This window comes from Pocillopora damicornis, chromosome 2 (genome assembly GCF_964200805.1).
Source record: "Pocillopora damicornis chromosome 2, jaPocDami1.2, whole genome shotgun sequence".
NCBI lineage: Eukaryota > Metazoa > Cnidaria > Anthozoa > Scleractinia > Pocilloporidae > Pocillopora > Pocillopora damicornis.
The window spans coordinates 28,059,957-28,082,619 of record NC_142671.1 but is presented as its reverse complement, the minus strand read 5'-3'; the positions used below and the strand labels follow the sequence as shown (position 1 = coordinate 28,082,619).

Here is a 22,663-nt window from a genome sequence, read left to right as displayed (position 1 = left end):
GTCACAATTGTATGGAGAAGTCGCATATCAATCACTCAGGGAGTAAATGAGTGAACAAAAGAAAAAAAAAACATGATTAATGATTTTTGTTGATAAGTTCAAGAATTTTTCCAGTTGATTTGACTGCCACACCCTGGCAGCTTGAGGAAAGCCCAATTTATAAAACACTTCTTAAGAACAGTACAAAAAAATTCCATCAAGAAGCCAGCCTTACAAATGAAAGCTTGTTAACAGTACTGTTGTGAATGATAAAAGAAATTATGGCTACCACGACTGCTGCAGGCCAATGTCATTTATTAACTCTTTATTAATCATTCATTTTCCATACAACAAAAAATAGTAAGAAAATAATGCAATGATATAACAGTTTCAGCCACACATCAGTTAAACTCTTGTTGTATACACAATGATGTTCATGAGGATGCTTCAGTTCCTAGAAGTAAAGGGTCACAATGATTTTTAAAGGATTGTCAAATAACACCAAATACGTAAAGAGACTGGAATTATGTTTCTTAATTCAAATCCTTATTGTGTTTGGAAAGGTAAAGGTATGCATACATACACCAGTAGCTCTTAAGGTATGCAAGTTGATGATTTGAGACTGATGCTAAATAGGAAGTGAACAGAGATATATGAGGGTATACTGTATTTTATTATTTTTTAGTAAAAACCACTCATTGAACTTACATATAGTAGCTGCCTGTTGGACAATATCAGCATGTAATGTTAATAACATCAGTATCATATCATTCATTAAGAAAAAAACCTTATTGGATGATCAAGAGAAACATATATTGGTTTAATTGTAATTTCCTGTTGAACACAATTTTTACATACAGCATACAAAATGATAATGGCAAATTAAAACACAGTACTATTTCTCAAACTAATAGACTCAAAATGTTACTGATCTTTTAACAAAGAGAAGAAAATGCTTTACGATATTCAACTGAAATAAAAAACAACAACCCACAGATTGGTGCAAAATTTGAATAAGTTTTTATTTTCATTTGCCCAAGAAGAAAATGTCTTTTACACCATTATTTTTTATTAAGACCAATATCAAGATACAAACTACAAGCCTCCACCATCATTTCCATTGACTAAAGACAGCCACTGTGTTTCGTATTTCAACAATTAATTACATTTGCCATTTTCTTATTTCAAGTGGAATTACAAAGAAGCCATTAAGCTGGTATGAGTAAAAGTTGAATATCACTTGTGAGCAACATTAATTTTTTACCCCAGTCTTGGACAGCTTATCATTAAATCACAAGCTGTAAACTGTACTCCATTTTATAAAATGACTTCAGGACAGGAATAAAGAACATTCACTGTCAGAAAAAAAATGAATGGAATGCAGTCACTTTCACAAAACAAAAAGCTTTCTGTCTTTTAGTAATATTATTATGTAATATCAAAATTGTCCTCTGAATCATGTATGATTGGATTTACTTTAGAGTTACTAGTAATTTCTCCTGTTGCTGGAAGGAAAATTCAGGCAAAAAAACTGCAAAAATAATGTAACAATAAGTGGTGTGGTTTGGCTGGCTTAGAGGCAAGACACATCCTAGGCACTCAGCTATACGCACAATTCAACAAAATTGAACATGAGTCTAACATTCAGTCATGAAATAAGCTAGTTCATTTACCTTGGCTAAAGTTACAAGTAGCTCTTAGCAACACAAGTCAATGAAAACTTTCAAATTGAATGGTTTAAAAGATAGGTTGCTGTCATTTTGATGATGTTAACAACAATTAATTTTCTAGTTGGGAAAAAAACCCAACATTTTCTTACCAGGCAATAAGATTGGAAGAATGCATGCACAACATCTTAAATGAAATTCACAAATTTTCCCCTTGGTTGTTACTATGATTAGAAAAAAAGGTGTATTCTCTCTTCTTTACTAAGACAGCGATCTGTACTGCTCACATGGGAGAAAGTATATGAACTGCCAGCTGACCAAGAGACTGGTATAGGTACATGTATTTCATGTAGCAGCTTTATCACTCAACTTCCTACACTGATCCAGACTGCTCACCTCTTTTGACACAATATGTACAGTATATTGTTTACCCTTGAATGGTAACATTTTATCCTAAGCCAGCTTTCTTGCTTTAGTCAACAAATTAATGGAATTGAACTATGGTAAATTCAACATTCGCTTTGCAGCTGTAAAAGTTTGGAATCACCTTGACGAAAGCATTAAACACCTCCCCCTTAAAACATTTAAAAATAAAGTCAAATTAAACATCTTACAGTCTTACTGTTCATGAGTTTTCAACTGGTCTCTTCTTCTTCTTCTTCTTCTTTTTCTTTTTTCTTTATCTGATTTTTTAAAATTTATTTTTTGTCCTCTTTTTTTTTAACCAATAATTTGCTTTGCTCGAGCTTTAGTGCCAACCTACATCCTATATTTAAACATTATTTACTTTTACTCAGCTGGATTAGCTTTTCAGTTATTCTGAGTAAATGTTACCTTTTTTTGTATTAATATATTATGTGTGCACATTAAGTTTAACTTCTCAATTTGGTAATAAAGTTAGTTGTTGTTGTTATTGACAAAATACACAAGTCATCATGGTATGATCCAAAGCATTTTACTCTTCTCCTTCTACTTAAAGAAAGTGACATCAATGATAATTAAGGTATTGGCATTAAATGATTAAATGTCTGTGTATAGGAGCAATCACCAGCAAAATTTAATACATTTCAAAACATTTCGCACAGCTCCCATGAAAAAGGTACATGTACTTTAACACCTAAAATAGTTTAGCCTCGGAAGCCAAACATGTTTATAGAAAAAACCTTGGGAGGATGAACCACACTACTCATTGAGTGCAGTACTCCTTCTTCTTATTCCTCCTGCACAAGTGTTCTTAAAAGCCACTCAGGGACTTGAGAAGATGATATCAAACTATAAAGACACTCTCAGAATATGTAAGCCTGGCTCACCTTGCTCCTGGTTGCAAGGCTAAGGATTAACAAATAAATATTGTCTTTCTAAATATGCACAGTGTGACATAGCATAGGTGTGTCAATTACAAACCTTTAGACACCTGTACCATAAATTACAGCCATGATCCAACCATGAAGTGTACCCAGTACAATGTCTCATATGTGCTGCCAGCAGTGGTAGTGATAATATCATACAGACATTTGTTCGGAGAGTTGAACCAACCTATATTTAAAGATCAGAAAATTAGTTAACAAAATGGTTAAACCTGTTTGTTCACAATTGAAGCCACCAAAAATTACAGGCAACACCTCCCTATCACTTTCTAATCAAGTCAATGGATTTTAAAGATACAATTAATATAGATGGTTTTAACAACTTAAATTACTGATGCACAACTTAAAAGACCCACAGTCAATATTTAACTGATTTGTTCAAACCGATTGGAGTTCAGACCTTGGCGATACAAGTATGTACATATCAAGAGGTGCCTGATATAAATTTGTATTCCACACTTGTTTTAAGTGATGCCATGCATGTTGAATTCAAACTGAGAGAACAGTTTCATAATAAACCTTTAACTCCCATGTGTGACCAAGAAAGAATTTCTCCTTACAATATCAATACAATATTAAGCAGACAAGTGATGAAAATAAAGGAAAATATTAATTAGGGGATTATTAGTTGATCCAATACCAAATTCTCAAAATTAACATCAGAGGAACTATATAGCAGACAGTAAGAAGAATTACTAATGAGATCTTAGCAGTTAAAGGGTTAAAGCTGATGTCAACTGTGAAAATCATTTTGGCATTTCACATGCACAGGAAGTCCTTATTTGACTTAGAATTTTGCAAACCAGTCAATAAAGGCCTTGATGAGATTTAACTGTGAGCCATCAAAACATGATAAGCTCAATATTAAGGGGACCCTCTGGTTGGAATCCATCAAAAGAGGAGGTCATTAGTAAAATAGTCATCATCAGTAATCACCATTAGAACCATTCATAAAAAGCTGAAATTTAGCAAGAAGCGGACCACTCTACACACCAACCAATCAGTGAGGTTGGCCACATCTGTTTCTTCTTTGTTAATTATTGACAACAACAACAAAGTATCAAACATTTTTTAAGTATCTTCTGCCAATTCAAGTAATTGAGCACAAAATAGATCCAATTGGTTTGGTTCATGACTAATTATCTACACATAGTATGTAAGATTATAGGAGGCAATTATGGGCTAAAATTGGATTTTGACTTTTGATGTCACCCTGGTAACAAAAGCATTTCAAGAAAAGTTCCACATGTCAAAACTCCTCTTATTTTTGACAAAATAGAATTTTGTTGTGTACCTGTACAATTTGTCGAATGAGAAATATTTTTGACTCCCTCACTAGAATCAGTTTTTCAGTGACATTCTTGGTCAGCATTTTGTTGATTTTCACAGTGGTGTCAAGTGTAACAGGCATCCTTAATGCTCTACACTGAATTTAAAAGAACCTTTGAGTTTTAATCAGAATTCATCCTTGTGTACATGACGAAATGACAAACACTCAATTCCATCACCGCAGCAATTTGGCACATTTTTTATCTCAATACTTGGGAAAGAGCCTTTGTAATACCTCAAAAACATCCATGACTCTGGAACCATTTTACACACAGCTCCTCAATCAAACTCTCTACATTCATAGTGAACAAGCCACAGTTTTTGCAAATAGCTTTCAGTAGAGTTCATTGCCATTCTCAGCTAAGATGACAAGTCCAAAAGGCATCGATTGGCACGATTTAATTCTCTTCGATGCTTCAAATTCACCTGTACGTTAAATTTAAAAGAATGACATATCATTTTCTCGTTTAAACCTCATTGGGTTAGCTGCCTATTAAAAATATTGTGCGAAAATTTAAAAGCGTTTACCTGAAGCACATGTTAATCGAACATAACGTCTCCTCAGGAGCTGCAGAAATTGTGTTCCTGACGGATTGACACCAAAGCGATATCTTTAAGCTTTTCCCAGGATATCCACTACACTTCTATTCAAAGAAGTGATATGAACTACTCAAGTTTTCAGTTTTCGTTAAAAAGCCGACACTGTTGGCGATGGAATCACTTCGTCCCCAACATCATCCTACCCCTATACCGACCAACGTAGTGTGTTTACGTTTAGTTCTCTGGTGGCGCTGCTCGCCCTTTTAGCTTCTATTTTGTTAATTATCTCAAGCCTTTTTCGCTTCCATGATATACATTTCTGTAAATTTGACTGTTTCACTTGCCACTGCAGCAAAATCCATTCCGCTTTGAACGAAATACACACCGCAGGGCTGTGAAATGATAACATTAACATCCTGGCCTCCAAAGACAACATTCAAGAATTTGGATTGAATTCTGGGATGTGGGGACATTGGAACAAACAACTGGAATTTTTGATTCCATAAGAGGATTTATGTAAAAAACAAACCACGTATTTCAAATGTAGGAAGATAGCAGGAGATTTATTCTTCAAAATTTTTTTTCGACAAAAATGTTCAAATTTTCCAATTTCCAATCAGAGAGCCCCCGTTTGCAAATGCGACGAAATACCCCAAACTTTCTTTGATTAAACACAGATTCAATACGGGATGCACAAGTTCACTTGTCTGCCGTGGCTCTCGGGTCGAAGATTCGCGTCGAGTGATTTAAAATAATCTGCTGTGGTTGGGTAGGGTTAAATCGCGCCAGATTCTTAAAGGGGTGTGACGAACCCTTAAATTAACCGTCAAACGGTTTAAAGGTCTTTCAGATCTCTCTGTTTCAAGCGCTTGCCGCGAACCGAATTTTATGATTACTAAATAGTCCTCAACTACACTTACTCTCCCTCTTTTTGCCCAATATCCCAGCCCAGGATGCCTCTCTAATCAATTACTTTAATGGAACTTTTACAGACAGACAGGAGCCCATTACTAGGAGTGAGCGACTTCCAAACCGCATGTGTGAAACGGTGTTTTCACGAGTAAATTTATATTTAAGCAAGACTTTCCTGCCGATTGGTATCGGATTGACAATGAGACCAAATCCAAAAAGTTAAGCTTATGCCGCAGGCCTGGATGTTGAGAAATTTATGATCGTGAATGTCTCTTTTCTGCATGCCCTCTGAAGAGAAAGTGTGCACTATATACGCTCGCAGTACAAAGTGTGGGAAAAAGGTTAGAGTCTGGTCGTTGTTCTGGATTGCTGAGTTCCGATGGTCAGATTTGAATGAAAAATAACGCTCCATTTCCTGTGAAAAAAAGTCGACACTTATTCCAGGTTTCATCAAGGCGAGAGAAATCGATAAACAAGGTATCGTATTTCTCTTTTGTCGTATATATAGCATATCAAAAAGACGACTTTTACGGAATTAAGAAATTTGTAGATTCAAGTTTTATTGAACGTAGAACTGCCGGAATCGATCACTGATTTTTGCCATTCACTGGATATGACTTTACTCGATATGATAATCACACCGTCCGTTTGTTATGTCCGCCATCTTGGGATCTGAGAGTTGCGTAATACTGTTAAAAATTTTCATTTAAAATCTGTCTAGAACGATGTCAGCCTTTAAAATGGTTCAAGCTCTTCAGAACGGTGTGTCCGACAACATCAGAACTCGATCATTTTGTATAAACCAGTGGAAAAGGCTTCTTAGCTTAAATAACTTCAATTGACCACACGAAAAGGTGCGCTTCGTGGTTAGTGTGAACATCTTTTGTGCCGCAGTTATATAAAAAATGTCTTAGCGAGGGGGTCAAATTAAGATTGATCTTATAATCACAAAGAAAATTGCCCAAAGCGGGGCAAAAAATTACTTTAGCACACTTAACGGTGAGAGACACTCAACTGAGGTGATTTACAGTACACTGGAAAAGTAACTTTCGTCCGATATATAGCTGATTTATATCCCCTAAATATCTCTACAGCGATATGACAAAGAGCGCTTAGCACGTTATGTCGACTTAAGCGAAATATCACTTAATGGTTTTTAAATTGTGGCTGGTTGACAGCCGTCCTCAGCGAAATATTAGTTGGAGTTTCTTGTTTCCTTAAATCAGCAATCCTGCAAAAACAATCTTGCTGATTCTTGGAATTTGTCCGTCATGACTGTTTCGGCCTTGGAGACTTGCCAAAGGCTAAGAAAATTAAAAAAATTGATTGCATTACGTTTCATTTTAATCCCAGAGACATGTGTCACGCTATTCGCAATAGGGATGATAAACACCCACTCCGACGATTCTCTCATATGCTAGGCGCAGAAAACATTCTAAAGAGCGAAAGGATGGTGTGTTTCCCAACCATTTTCAATGAAATAAGCCATTTAACATTTTAAGAGTATTATGTTTTGGGCAAAAATTATAATACTGATAATGACTTGTAAGTGAGTATATTTGGAAACATTTGGAGACTGGCTTTTCAGTCTTCAGATCCAAGGAGTTCTTGAGATCTAGAACTGTTTGTGATAAGTGGTAAAAATAATGAAAAAGACCTTAATTGAAACCGTTCGACAAATAGGCTCAGATAAATTATGCCGTCATAATCATGGGTGTACTGCTTTAGTCAGACAGGATGAAGCATAATTCCAGCATAATTACGAAAATTCTTGAGAGCAAAAAGGTGAAACTGCGTGTCTAGTACTTTTACAATAACGTTTTCAGGGTCGTTTTTAGCATAAACTTCTCAAATACCGTTTCTACCACTTCTCTGTAGCTAAGTTACGTTATTGAAGGCCTGGCTACTACCTCACGCACTCAATAAGTGATAAATAAGTGTAAGCAAGGAACTTGGTCCAATAACATGATCTCTTTTGTGTGAAGTTGCAGTAAGCCACCCTTTACATTTTGTAATCTAATTTTATCCCTCGGTGGCAGGGAGAGGGGGGAGGCTTGGGGAGCAGGGGAGTAGGAGAGTTTAGAGGACGGGAGCATAGTTTTGGGCATGATATTTCGTTTTCATGGGTCACGTTCAAGAGTATAATATAATAAATTTTCGATTACAATATATCTGGCCCTAATCAAAAAAATTTCACAATTTCTTTTGTTGAACTGATGCCGGGGTTGCTCTCGCCTTCATAGTAACCAAAAGTTGGTTTCTTTGTTTTTCAGTGTGGCCGAGAAAACTTTTTTCCCCTTACTTTTCTGAGACTTCTTATTGCTGATATCGCTGTTTTTATTTTTAAATGACATGCAAAGTCGAAGTTCAGTTTACGATGAGAAATTTTCCAAAGCAAAACGGCAGAAAAACAGAATTTTTGTCCTCGCGGAAAACATAGTCTTTCCGATGCAGATTGCATGTGTATGTTTCACTATAATGGTAAACTTGTTTGAGTAATTTATGATGATGTAACAAAATCGCTCGGACCAATCAGAATCAGCTTTCCACGATGGGTGTAACTATTTATAGATAACAATACAAGCGAGTGCAAAGAGATCAGTAAGATAATGTCTGAAAAGTTTCAATTTATCCAATAATTCATTAATTGCCTTTTGTAAGCTTTAGATAACGTTAATTGCCTTATTTTCATTGTCCGAATTGAAAACTATTTGTATATGATTGTAACCACATTATCAAAAGTGGCGGCAAGAAAATTTCTCACGAAGGAGGGGTTGGCTTGTGAAACTGAAGATGACCTCTGATACAATGTCGAAATACTTAATTGCGCAACTACATTACGTAAAACAGTCCGTGGGTGAAGGGGGGAGGGGAAAGGTATAAGCGAAAACAGGCTGCACGATGATATAAAAATCTGTGTGGATCCTAAAATTCCGAGAAGTCTTGGATTGGAGAAATTCGAAGAGAATTTCGTCTTGTCATGAGCGTGGGACAAAGAAAAAATTCTTAGTCCCCATGAGGAATCGAACCTCAGACCTTCGGATTCCGCGCTCCAATGCTCTACCACTGAGCCACAGAAACTCTACGGTGAACGAGGTCTATTACGAAGTTCATATGACACGCTTCCTGCATACTGCTAGGATCAGCAAAGTCTTGGATTATTTGCAAATGTAATATTTCTATCAGAGAATTTTATCTTGACCATTTCTATCACGAGTCCCACTTGATTTTTAATAAAAAACCTTCCGTCAAGCCTAATCAAGCCACCTCATTAAACGTATTTCCTCAAGTAAGCACCGGAGCGCTATTGTAAAATTTCGGCTGAAAGGAGGGGCGTTTATCGGAAGGAAGGCGCTCAATCAAGAAGGGAGCTTATTAACGAACTATTAATCGGTACTGATTCAGCTGTTGTTGAAACTTTAAAGGCAACAGAAACAGGTTTTCTTCGTATCTAAGAAATTAAGGGAGGAAATAGGCAAGTATTCAGTTATGATACAAGAATAACCAATTGCTATCGAATACATAACTGTCGCACTAATCTTAAACAATTTACAATATTTTACCAAGGTCCTAAAATTTGGAATTCTCTCCCAATATCAATCACTGGTTTGACTAACTTTTTTACTGTAAAAAGAAAGATGATTCATTTTTTAATGAAATGAGTGCGGATTGGCCGAGCCGCACATCCACATCCACAACTTAATTACAAACATATTGACAACCGAGGTGGCCTCCCCTATAAGCCTGATGGTTTCTTGGAGGTCACCTCACCCTACCATACTTTTAAACCTGTATAAATACTATGTAGTCATTTGGAGTTCTAAGCTTCATCTAACAGCGCACATCTAACTATCAGATAGCAGGATTTGTAGAACACCGCCCACTCACACTCTGAGAAAAAAAAATATTTGATATTTAGCTTAATGTGCCCTCTACTGTTTTGTCTATCGCTTTTTGTCATCTGGATCCGCCCTTAGTCCTGATTTCAGTAAGTCATGCCCACGCACACAATTCACCAAGGGTGTGGAGTTTCAGCTCTAACCTATGTTCCCTTCAAACAGAGGAAGCTAGCGCATGCCGCCTTTTTTATTCGAGGATAAAAGGCCTCGCATCAGGCACTGAAATGACAGGGCACGAGCTTCATCATTTCTTTCATTTCGACATGCCACCATACTTAGTTATTCTTCTCCTTTCGGTAAACATTGTTGTTATTGCGAACGAATGCAATAACTGGTTGTTTTTGCTGCTTTGGGGGCAATAACAAGTCAGTCAAAGAAATTAGTCTGCAGAAAACATGTGTTGTGTTGGGTTTGATTTAGTTATGTTCGCTCTTTGTTTTAATTTAATTTAGGACCAAGCTTTGTTGAACTTAATAACAAGCTTGCTCATTTGTCTTAAAGACTCACCACCTTTCTAATAACATATTCGAAATAATTTTTTCATTGATGGGAAAACTGCATGATTTCTATCAAGAGAGCAAATGAAGCCTCTACTCAGGCTTTGTTATTTATCAGCATCACAAGATCCAGTGGATGAAAGGTGGTCACTGGTTATAATTTCCCCGAGTTTCCATCTCTGGGGTATTCTTGAGCAATCTAGGATAAGTATTGATTGGCTAGAAGTGAATTGTTTTAAAATATTTTCGACTTACCATATGATATGAGCTCTGTTCTGTAATATATTTTGAGAAATTTATGATCGTGGGACGTCTCTCTCCAGCATGCATACGAACTGTGTGCAAAAAATTAGAGCCTGGTCGTTGTTCTGGATTGTTGAATCCCGACAATTAAGTTTGCCCGCAACTGACTCCTTTTTATGTGAAAAAACCTAACATGTATTTCAGGTTTCATCAAGAGAAGTCGATAAAAATGTACCGTATTTCTCGTTTGAGGTGTAAAAAGCATATCAAAATGGTGATTTTTACGGAACTTTGTAGTTTTTAGAGCCAAACTTTATTGAACTGAGAATTTTCGAAGCGATTACTGATTGTAAGCATACATGGGATGAAGAGAATATACATTTGATATCCTCTTGACTGGATTTAACTATCGCTAGAAATGATAACCACAAAATCCGTTTTCTTTATTTGCGCGATCTTGGGACCTCAGACCGTTACGCTACACTTTTAAAATTGTCCCTAAAAAATCTCTCTTGAACGACGTCAGTCTTGAAAACTGAACATAATTCTCTGTCCGACAACTTGGAAACTAAAAGATTTTATATAAAAAAGTGGAAAAGGCCTCTTAGCTCAATGAACTTCAATTGAAAAGACAAAAGTTGCACTACATGGAAAATTTGAACATGATTTGTGCCGCAGTTAAATAAGAAGTCTCCTTGATAGGGGCAAATTAAAAGGCATCATAAAATAACTGAGATAAAAGCCCAAGGGGCAAAAAATTACTTCAGGGCAGTAAACGATGGGAGATGCTCAACTCAGGTGATTTATAGTGCGGCGCAAAAGTAACTTTCTTTCGATAAATCGCCGAGATATCTTTCCGAAAATATCGTTTCAGTGATATGACAAACAGCGCACAGTACGTTATCGCGATTTATATGTTGCTCAAACAAAATATCACTTGAACCCGGTAAAGAACCTGAGGAAAAACATGCACTGCTACACGGAGCTTCCTTCCTTTTCTTGGTCTTAGAGAAAATATTTAGATATCGATTGGAACGAATCCGAAAAGCTTTTCAGGGTAAATGGAAATTTGAATCAACGACCTGAATTCTATAACTTACTCTAATATATGATGGCAGCCCGCTCATTAAAAGTGTTACCGTGACTTCAGGATGTTTATCGTATAACAATATATCAAACTTGATTAGTAAACGATAAGTTGAGTTGGTGAACGCACGTGTTTGGATATTCTCCTGAGAACTAGAGCCGCTAATGTCGATACGTAAATTCATTTTATATTGTTTCGCTTTTCAATATCCTGTTACATTTCTAAGTACATCGAATCAGTTAGCGTTTTGTGATCTATTTTCAGTTGACCTTTTGCTTTTTATGGAAAATGAGAAAATGAAGTAAATAAGTGCGACAACGAGCGTTTATTGAGTATATCCGAAATAATCACAACTAGGAAGGAATTCGCAATGATAAATTCAGTTAGATTTGAATAATCTCAAGTAAATTAAGTATAATTAAATTCCTTTCCCATCTTTAACACTGCCTCAGACTAAGTTCGGGTGCAGTACGAATATAAACTGACAGTGACATCCATTGTAAGATTGGACGACCAGGTTTTAAAGGTTAGGCTTCTTAATATCCAACAAAGTTTTATAGGCCATTTATATTCGTGCAAGTGTTTCTCACATTTTTACTGACTGCCATTTATCTAGCTACACATTTGAATGGAAGCGATTTGAGATTATACATTAGCGAATTCAAACAGCCGGCAACTCCATCGTCATTTATAATACATTTTTTTTAAAAATGTGGCTGGTTGAGACTCGTTCTTACCGAAATATTAGTTGCAGTCCGTTGTTTGCTTAAATCAGCAATCCGGCGAAAAGACTAGCTGATTCTTAGAATTTGTCCGTCATGACTGCTTCGGTGTTGGAAACTAGCCAAGGGTTGAGTAAGGTTTTAAACATTAGAAAGTATAGGGTTTAATTTAATTTTACAAAGCAAGAGTCTATAATCTCTTTCTCAAAGACGTGTGTTACTTGATTCAATGAGGGCCCAGGTTGATATAAACCCACTGTGACTGACTCTACCATATGCTAGGCACCGAAAACATTCTAAAGAAAGAAAGGATGGAATATTTTCCAACAATTTACCACGAAGGAAGCCATTTAACATTTTCAGAGTATGCGTTTAGGCGAAAGTTATAAAAGTGAGAATTACTTTACAGTGATTATAGTTGGACACATGGAGACTGCATGGTTTTTCCAGTCCGCAGATCCAAAGATTTACTCGGGATCCTAGACTGTTTACGACTCGCAGTAAAAACAGTGAGATATGAAAGACCTTGAACTCGTTAGACAGTTAATGATGCGCTGTTTTCATTGAAGGGTTTAGTTTGGTTCATGTAAACTCTATTGGATGTAAACTCTATTGGATGTAAACTCTATTGGATGTAAACTCTATTGGATGTAAACTCTATTGGATGTAAACTCTATTGGATGTAAACTCTATTGGATGTAAACTCTATTGGATGTAAACTCTGATTTCCTACTGTATGGCGACGGAAAACGCCGAGTGTTTCAGTTCATGTGATCAAGGAGCTTTAGTGAATGGTTGTGACTTTTTTTTCTGTGGAATGAATCCGATTGACAGGTTAAAAGTGTTTTGGCGACTCTTTTGCTTACTATTTCATCACTGGCAAAAACCGCTGATGCCAAACATTGATGAACAAACATGATGCCAAACAAAGGGCATTTTTGAGATTCCATAAATAGTCCCAGAAAAATGACGAGAATTTGCCTCATATAACCTGCTCGAGTGTCCGTGGCCACATGATGTCGCGTTTGTGACGATCTGAATACTCGGTTCCAGGCTAGCACTAGGTACTCCAAATTACCTGAGTACTACCGCAGTTTTCTTTTAAGACTTTGGAGATTATTCTCTTTTTTTCTATTTCTCTCATCAAAGTCACAACGGGACAGTTTTTGTACCAACACCTGATGTTGTTTGCCGTTTTCAGTCACTGTGTCGCGCTAAGGATATTGAAATTAAACATTGAAGTTTGGCCTAAGTCTAACAACGATCAGCATCGGGGCTCTGGAATTTCCGTTGGTTATTTCCGTAAGAACAATAGCAGAAAAAATAACCTTTTTCTTCTCAGATGACAAAATTCTTTGCGACGCAGACTGCGCGGATATGTCGCGTTATGGTGATATACTGAACTCGCTAGGACCAATCAGAATCAGTTTTGCACGTTGGGTATATATTTAACTATAGATAAACAAAATAACCCACGTACCAGAGAATGAACACAGGTCAATAACACAATGTCTGAAAAGCTTCAATTTATCTAAAAATTCATAATTTAATCTTTTGTGAGCTTTGGATTGTCGAAATAATTATTTGTGCATTCATGCAACACAGTCGTGGGTGAAGTGGGAAGGGCTGGTCCACATCCTGAACGATGACATCGAAATCTGCGTTAATTCACAAATTCAGAGAATTCTTGAATTATTTGGAAATGTAATACTTCTATCAACGAATTTTATCTTGACTTGATGCATTGCGAGTTCCTCTTGATTCTCAATATAAATCCCTTCCGTCAAACCTAAGTAACCAATTTTTATTTAACGCATTTCCTCGAATAATCGCCCGGGCGCTTCTTCAAAATTTGGGATGAACGGAGGGGCGCTTATTGGAAGGAGGGCCCTCAATCGAGGGGGCACTTATTTAGAAACTAATGTGGCAATAAACAGGTTTCTTCGAATTTGGGAATATATTTTTAAACACCCGCATAATTAAGGGTTGCAATTACGGCAAGATCCTCCCGGCTATTAACTGAAAAACTAGTAGTAAACAATATAGAAAGAAGAGGTGATACAAATCAAAGGGAGAGGATTCAGCGAAACAGTTTTATTTACGTCAAGAGAGAAAGGTTAAATTTAAAGGGCTTCCAAGCAATCTTTGAAACATAACTATCATGACGATATTTCTTCAAAAACAATCAGTGACCATAAGGAAAGTAATGGTCACTTCCATCGGCGATTAGTCCACGTGGATTTACCTCTGTTCAGATTTAAGTGACAAAGAAAGTAAGTCTAAGTAAATTCAAATGTATCCTCTAAAGTTGTGAGAGTTCGTTTGCTTACCGCAATGGCGTGTGCAAATCTTGTCTTTCTTCCACCGAAAAACTGAAGTAACATGAGACACTTAAGGGGATTTAATGCTGCGTTTACTCATGTCATTGAACTTCCTCGGTTTCTGTTATGAAATTTATAATAGAAATATCCAAAATTTAACGGACTTGCAAAAACTCAACGAAAGTGTATTTATGGCAGATCGTGGACCTCAAATCATTGCTTGACGTTTTAAAACAAACCAACTGTTTTGCCGATTTCAGAAAGTAAATTGAATTGATTGCAATTGTGAGGAAGTACCTTGTGTTTTTGTTTTTTTCTCAGTTGCTTTTTGAGAAGCATCATTAAATTGCAAACGATTGTTAGGCCCCGCGACAACCCATTTAAGAACTCATAATTTGCTACCACAAAATTCAGTTCGAAACCAATTCTTTAAAAGAATATCAAGTGATTTTAGAGAGAGAGAGAGAGAGAGAGAGAGAGAGAGAGAGAGAGAGAGAGAGATTGATGGGCACTTTGGTAACCTAAAATAGGGCACTTTGGTACCTTCAGGGAGAGAGAGAGAGAGAGCTAGACGAAAAGGCACTTTTGTAACGTTGATGTGGCACTTTCGCAACGTTAAGTGGTACTTTTGTACCCCTCAAGTGACACTTTTGTAACTAGTGGCACAATTCTAACGTACCTTATGGCACTTTTCTAACTTCACGTGACACTTTGTTAACCTTGCATGGCACTTTTGTACCATTATGGCACTTTGGCACCTTTATGGCACCTTGGCAACTTTCATGTGCCACTTTGGGAAAGTCAAGGTTACATGTTATTATTTTTGTTATTATTTTCAGAACCTAAACTTCATAGTGTTGTCAAATCTGCAACCTCTTTTCATGGTTTACACACTTTATAATACACAGTAGGAATATCACAAAATGCTCAAATATAGAGTAAAACACAAGGTGCAGGAGAGAGGTTTGAATACCAAGAATTGGCATCATTTGTATGGCAATTTCACAACTCGTTATCGTTTTTATAACGCGCGCACCAGTGTCGTTTATCGGCGCTCTATTAACTTTGATAGTTGACTTGGGCCTTCTTCCCTTGTCAACTATCAGCAAATAAAAACCACGGGTTTGCCGTCTTATTGTTAAATAGTCATGAATGACATGGAAAGAATACAAGCTGAATTTGATTTTTTCTGGGTTGAGAAACGCGCCAACCACAGAATACAGCATTTTAAATGTGCCATGTTCAATATGAGTTTTAGGAAGAGGCTGGAAAATAGAAAATGATAGAATATGATAGGATAGAAAATGCCCAGCAAATTTCCTAGTTCCAATTACCTCAGGCCCTCACGATTCACGTTGGGGAACGTTTTAGTTTGATTGTCATCAGTCGTCAATTTAACTCACGCTATTTCGTTCAGTCGTTATTGAAAACACTGCCTTCGGCAGACAGGCTCAGTCTCAATTCAACATGCAGCACATTCAGTCGTTCGTATATTTCATTTGCTTTCATTTTAGTCATTCTTTATTTCCCGCGCCTGTTTGATCGACGTCTTTAATTTTGCAACGCAGCATATTAAATGTCAACGGGAGCATTAGTTTTTAGTCGCGGATTGTATGTCATTGTTATTTCTGCTTTTAATTTCTCCCTCTTTTCTTCCCCTCTACGTCTTAGCCTTGAAATCCTACCCCCGCCACCCTGTAAATCTTCTTTGGGCATCTTACTGATCGATTTCTCAGTTTGGCTCCTCTCGTGTTCTCGATCCGCCCTTTCGCTTGTTCATTAAGATGGCCGGATTCTCTGGCTTTTGATTCAATCTGTCGAGGTGCAAGGGAGGAATATTAGGCGAATAATTAAAGGAGCTACGTCACGGAAATTTTGTGGATAGTTGGTCTAAACTGCTCTGAAATTATTGGTAGACTACTTAACCCAGAAAAACATCCAGAGAAAAATAATAAAAAATAAATAAATTTGCGGAAAGAAATAAGACCCCTACTATTAATTTCGATTTTTTGATGGCCCGAGGAAACAACTTGAAAAGTTTAGCCTAAATTTTTCACGTTGTAATTCATTTCCATCCAAGCCATTCGCAGCCAAAGACGGTTGTAAGCTGTTTCAGTGCTCTGATATAGCAATTGTTAATAAAAATGGCAGTTATTTTCAGGTTTCCTACGACACCAATACATAATTTGGCTGTTTAAAAATTTGTTAAAATCCTTGACAAAGCCCCTTCAAGTCATTACTTTGTCGGTAAAAAGAAACAAAAAACGAGCAAAAGCAACAGCCAAAATAAATAGACCTATAGGTAAGCTGAAAACATCTGACTTCTTTTAATTCTGACGACGTTGTGCAATTTTCTATGCTCGATGAAAAATTCCTTGCCGCCCTTGCCTCTCTGACACAAGTTGTATTATTTTCAGTCTTCAAAGGAATAAAAATTCAGTGAGATTACCTCAAACATTTTAACTACGGCACATTCATGTTTCAGACTTTTTCCTCAAATGCCTTGACCGCAGTAAAACATTCAAGTTCAAAGAGTAAACTTTAGGCCTTTTTCGAAACGGTAAACTTGAACGTAGATGAAAGTCTATACTATTACACCCGACTTTCTGCCAATCTCTTCAATACCCTGTTTAAAATTGGCGGGGTGGTCGGGGGAATATACCAGCGTTTATTAGTCTCTCATCTATCTATTTATTCAACATGAAATTGGATTGTTCCCTTCTTTTGTTTGCGAAACCCCGATCACTGGCACTTTTGTACCTTTTTTGATGTAAAAAGCCATCTGAGATAAAAGCATTTTAAGTTGTGGACGTAAAACTCTGGACAAACATGCACAGTACTCTGCTATTGTAACTCCTAGAGTTTCATTGAAAAGGGCAAGATTTTGAAGAAGTTCTAACAAGGGAGAAAAAAGGTGACTAAAGTGCCACACTTTTCGTCTAGAGATAGAGAGAGAGAGAGAGAGGGAAGGGAGAGAATTAATAAATTATTTATCGGCTAAACGTCGTGAAGGAGACACTTGCTTATAAAAGCTGCTTGACGCACTACGCGACTCAACACGCAACGGATCGGATACCGCCCGCTGTGAGCGGGCCGAACGGGAGGATACTGTCCACTCCCGGTACAAATCAAATCGCACGATTTGAAGAATACCGCCCGCTTACGCTCTGAGAAAAAACAATGAAGAAATGTTAAATGGTTTCCGTGTTTACATAGCCTCATGTAAACACGCGGGAGGTTGGGAGAACACGAGATAAGCGTAGGAAACCACGACGCGAAGCGGAATGGTTTCCAGCTTATCGAGTGTTCTCCCAACCTCCCAAGTATTTACATCAGGCTATGTAAACACGGAAACAATTTTACATTTCTTTTATAAAATAACTAATGAAAGAGGAACGAAAACCGTGTTTACATACGCTCATGTAAAATGGTTTTATGGCCAATCAGAGCGCGAGTACTATTTGAATTATTTTATAAATGGTGATATAATAAACTCGCAAGAACCAATTAGAATCAGTGTTTCACGATGGGTGTAATTATTCACAGACAAACATACAAGCGAGTGCAGAGAATAATGTCTGAAAACTTTCAGTCTATCTAAAAATTCATTACCCAGCCTTGTGTTAGCTTTACAAATTGCCTTATTTTCATCTCCCGAATTGAAAATTGTAATTATGTATCATTGTATTACATTATCAAAAGTGGCGGCAATAAAATTTCTCACGGAGGAGGGGGTGGCTTGTGAAATTGAAGATGACCCCTGATACAATGTCGAAATACCTAATTTCACATCTACAGTATGTAAAACATTCTTGGGTGAGGGGGGAGGGGGAAAGGGGATAAGCGAAAGCCGGCTGGTCCACATCCTACACGATGACATCAAAATCTGCGTTGATCCACAAATTCAGAGACGTCTTGGATTATTCCCAAATGTAATATTTCTATCACATAATTTTATCTTCACCATTTGCATCGCGAGTCCCAGTTGATTTTTCATAAAATACAAAACCATTCCGTTAAACCTAATCAAGCAATCTCATTTAGCATATTTCCTCGAATAAGCACCGGAGCGCCATTCTATAATTTTGGCTGAAAGGATAGGCCTATTGGAAAGAGGGCGCTTATTAAGAAATTATTAACCTGTACTGATTCAGCTGTAGTTGAAACTTAAAAAATTACAGATAAAGTGCCAAGGAAACAGGTTTTCTTTGTATCTAAGAAAGTGAGGGAGGAGTTGGGGAAGAGCTTATTCCATGGGGGGGAGGGGGGAGGGGGGTGCTCTTAAAACGCAATAAAACAAACCTTTCTCCCGGTAGGAGTCATTTGGAGTTTTAAACTTCATCTTAGAGCGCACAAACTATATGTTTTGATTATCTCTTGTTGACAGGGACTTATCCCATAATCAGTTACAGGACTTACCCCCAGGAGTTTTCAGCAGCCTTTATTCTCTCCGGAGACTGTAAGTACCGACTAACATTATCTTTATTCATTACGGTAACGTCCACACGAGTGAGTCGAGGGCCCGAAACAGTTTCACACAGAATTCCACTACTTGCAATTGAAAACGTACAATCGGTCGAGAAAAAAATAATTGCGTGCAACAAAATACCGTCTAATTCTTCACCCCCCCCCCCCCTCCCCCCTCCTCAAAAACCCCAAGTCTCGTCATGCTAGGACTAGAAACTGGCCTCAAAATCAAGCTCAACCTTGTATCAAGGGTAGGGTAGGGAAGGCAAAGACCAGGCAACCAGGTAAGTACAAGTTATACAAGACTTTTTGCTACTTTATCTTAGGTTTTCAGCAGTTTTTAGCTCAGTTACGACATGAAAATCTTGTAATGGGAAATTCATTTGGTGTCGGGTTCGGGTGCATTAATCATTAAGTGACTCGGTAGTTCGTTCAGTTTACAAGACATAATTGTTATTTATGTAATGTAAATAATACGGACCGACCTAGGCTGGTGAAAACCATTTGTTTTAAAGAGTTAAACAAATGCTTGCTAAAAGAGTCTGTATGATTAAGAACTTTATTTACCGCAAGACCCTCCCGGCTATAAACTGAAAAAAAGTTTTGGCGAGTAGATAGTATAGAAAAAAAGAGGTGATGCAAATTAAAGAGAGAGGCTTCACCCAAACAGTTTTATCTGCGTAAAGATAAAGGTAATTTAAAGGGCTTCAAAGCAATCTTTGCAACATGACTATCATGACGATGTTTTCTTTAAAAACAATCAGTGATGTTAAGGAGAGTATTATTCAGTTCCATCGGCGATTAATCCACGTAGATTTACCTCTGTTAAATTAAGTGACGAAGAAAGTCAGTGTCACCATTTTTAAATGTATGTTTTGAAGTAGTGAGAGTCTGTTCGTTTGTTTGCTGCACCGGCGTGCGCAAATCTTGTCCTTCTTGCACCGAAAACTGAAGTCAAGTGAGACACTATTCAGACACAAGAGATTTAATGCTGCATTTATTCATGCCATGGAATTCCCTCGGTTTCTGTTGTGCAACTTACGATAGAAATGTCCAAATTTCAACGGACTTGCTAAAGGTGTATTTGTAGTAGATAGCAGAACTCAAAACATCGCTTGGCGTTTAAAAACGATCAAACTGTTTTGGCGATTTCGAATAGTAAGTTAAATCTATTGTAAATGTGAACAAGTACCTTGCTTTCTGAGTTGCTGTTGGTGAAGGATTTTAAAGTTACCAACGGTTTTTAAGCCGCGTGTCAACCCATTTGATAACTCAAAATTTGCAACCACAGATTTGTCATTTGGATCCGCCCTTAGCCTTGCTACTTGAATGATTACCCTTCTCTGAAAGTTGTTTCACTATTTTATTTAAACTTAGCGACGCAATACATCTGAGAATACAATCGATAAATAAAATTTTGGCACCAAACGTGCAGCTTCGCTATAACTCGACCATCATTCTGGTGATTCATTATCAAACTCACTCCGATCCATATACCAAGAAAGATAATTTTTCGACATGTTTATTAAATCAATTCATATCAAAACAAGAGGTTGTCACAGATATAACACTTATTGAAATTCTACAAGTTTAACGCACTTGTTACTGTAACTATTCATTTACAAAGCCTAAAAATTTCCACTCTCTAAAAATACCAAACCTGATGTTTCGATCGAGTGTTAGCCCTTCATCATTGGCTCTGACGAAGGGTAATAACGCTCGAAACGTCAGCTTTAAAATTCTCTATGGTGGCTTATTTACGTTATCAACCCAACTGATAAAACTAAATTTCCCTAATTTCCAACGATTTCGTAGAGAAGTATTGTGACAGCTCACCTGTAGATATAGACAATAAAAAGAGGGGTCAAAAGCTTTTCCTGTAACTTTTAAAATGGTGTCTACCTCAACACCAATGTTTTCAATCAGTTCACTGATTCCATATATATCACCCACGAACAGCTGTGGAAACTGTTGGGAGCCACACACATGTAGAGTCAAGAAAACCTCTCTTGACAGGGTACATACATGTACATTTTGGATGTATTAACACACACACACCTTAGAAGCAAATTATTATGAACGCGTGTCGGAAACATTGTGCCCTTACCAAAAACAATATGCACTAAAAACGTTTACCAGATGAGGATAAAGTTTACCCGAATGGACCAATCACAGCGCTTTGTTTCCATAAGTTTCGCGCCGGGTAAACTTTACCCGACTGGGGTAAACTTTAACACTAGCAATTCGCGAAACAGAGCACTTATGTGGGCTGTAACGGCGCAGAATAATTACATTCTTTAAAATTGTAGCTTCCTAAAATCGAATTTCGCGATTAAAAGGTGAAATAACGTGCAAAACTGATCAGCTTTCGAATAGGACGGCGCGCTTTTGGATTCGTTGAAAGGTTCTGGATTATTGAAAGGTTCTAGGTGATAAGTTTGCACACCAGCAAATCAGACGTGTAATCTAATTCTGCAGCAATCCTAGCGTACGTTAGCGACCTCGTTGGTGGCGTAACTTACAAGTTCGCGATCGTTCATCGAGCCGCCATGACAATGTGCTCCATTAGTTCCCTTTCCAAAATTCATTTTTCTTTACAAAATGAAAACAGCCGACATTTCGAGTAGTAATGTAAGATGTGCAGCGTTTCGCACGCCAAAAACGTGACACGTGACATCTGTAAACATCTTGGTGCTACGTCAGTCACGCACCAAAGAAAACATCTGTGTTTAAATCATTCCTTCTTTCCTGAGGCGAACAATTCGGTATTTGGTAGAGAAGTAGTTGTGTTTCACGTCCTTATCACGTTCAGTGAGTATTTCTATAATGCAATACTTGACAAATTACATGTTACTTGTATTTCAGAGTTCCAAATGGCGAGTTGTTATAATAAAACATTTGTTTCATTAACCAAATACCCAATTTTCAAGCTTTTCGAAGAACTCCAACGCTACATTGAGCCAAATCCTCCCTCCGAGTAAAGCATGTTGTTATTCATCTTGGTTTAGTTTACCCGAAGTAAAGTTTACTCGGAGTAAAGTAAACGCGGAGTAAAGTTTACCCGGAGTAAAGTTTACCCGAAGTAAAGTTTACCGACCCGAAGTAACGTTTACCCGAAGTAAAGTTTACCCGAAGTAAAGTTTACCACGAGTAAAGTTTACCACACGTAAAGTTTACTCTGAGTAAAGTAAACGCGGAGTTAAGTTTACCACGAGTAAAGTTTACCCGATACTGAATAGTAGCTTTCCCGCGACATCCGATTCAAGGCCATCTGGTTTCCAACTCGAATCTTGCAAAGAACGCTGTTACAATTTATTTCTGTTGCAGTCGCAAAACCTTTCGATGTATTTGGGCGGTCCATTTGCTTTCTGAAAATCTTGATTTCCAGATTTGCCGAGCATTGTTTCTTGCTAATTCTGGAGCGCACTTATCGGACTAATTTGAAGTAATCTACGCTCATGTAACAACACTTCTCAAGAGGGCCTGTTTAATTCTACTAAAAGGAGGCTTTTTCTTCGTTTTATCGATAAGTTTTGTGGAACAAGTTTGCACACCGGTAAATCAAGCGTGTAATTTAATCGAAGCGTCTTATTTATCCAGCGGCGTTAGTAGCTTAACTTGCGTTCATCGAGC

The 22,663-nt window shown here is 37.3% G+C and overlaps 1 protein-coding gene across 7 annotated transcripts in view; it reads right to left on the bottom strand.

Annotated features, from left to right (window-relative positions):
- Positions 1 to 287: 287 nt before the first annotated feature.
- The window catches only part of LOC149050637 (uncharacterized), a 56,342-nt gene continuing 33,966 nt past the window's right edge, over positions 288 to 22,663 (bottom strand). Inside the window, exons 1-4 of one of the 7 annotated variants that reach the window (XM_089198211.1) lie at positions 4,871 to 5,292; positions 4,578 to 4,768; positions 3,051 to 3,182; positions 288 to 433 (exon numbers count right to left, since the gene is read on the bottom strand). In XM_089198211.1, coding sequence (XP_089054337.1) covers positions 308 to 433; positions 3,051 to 3,182; positions 4,578 to 4,592 — 273 coding nt within the window. In that variant the 5' untranslated portion in view covers positions 4,593 to 4,768; positions 4,871 to 5,292 and the 3' untranslated portion in view covers positions 288 to 307. The other 6 variants (XR_016184281.1, XR_016184282.1, XM_089198212.1 and 3 more) reach the window with 6 other exon arrangements.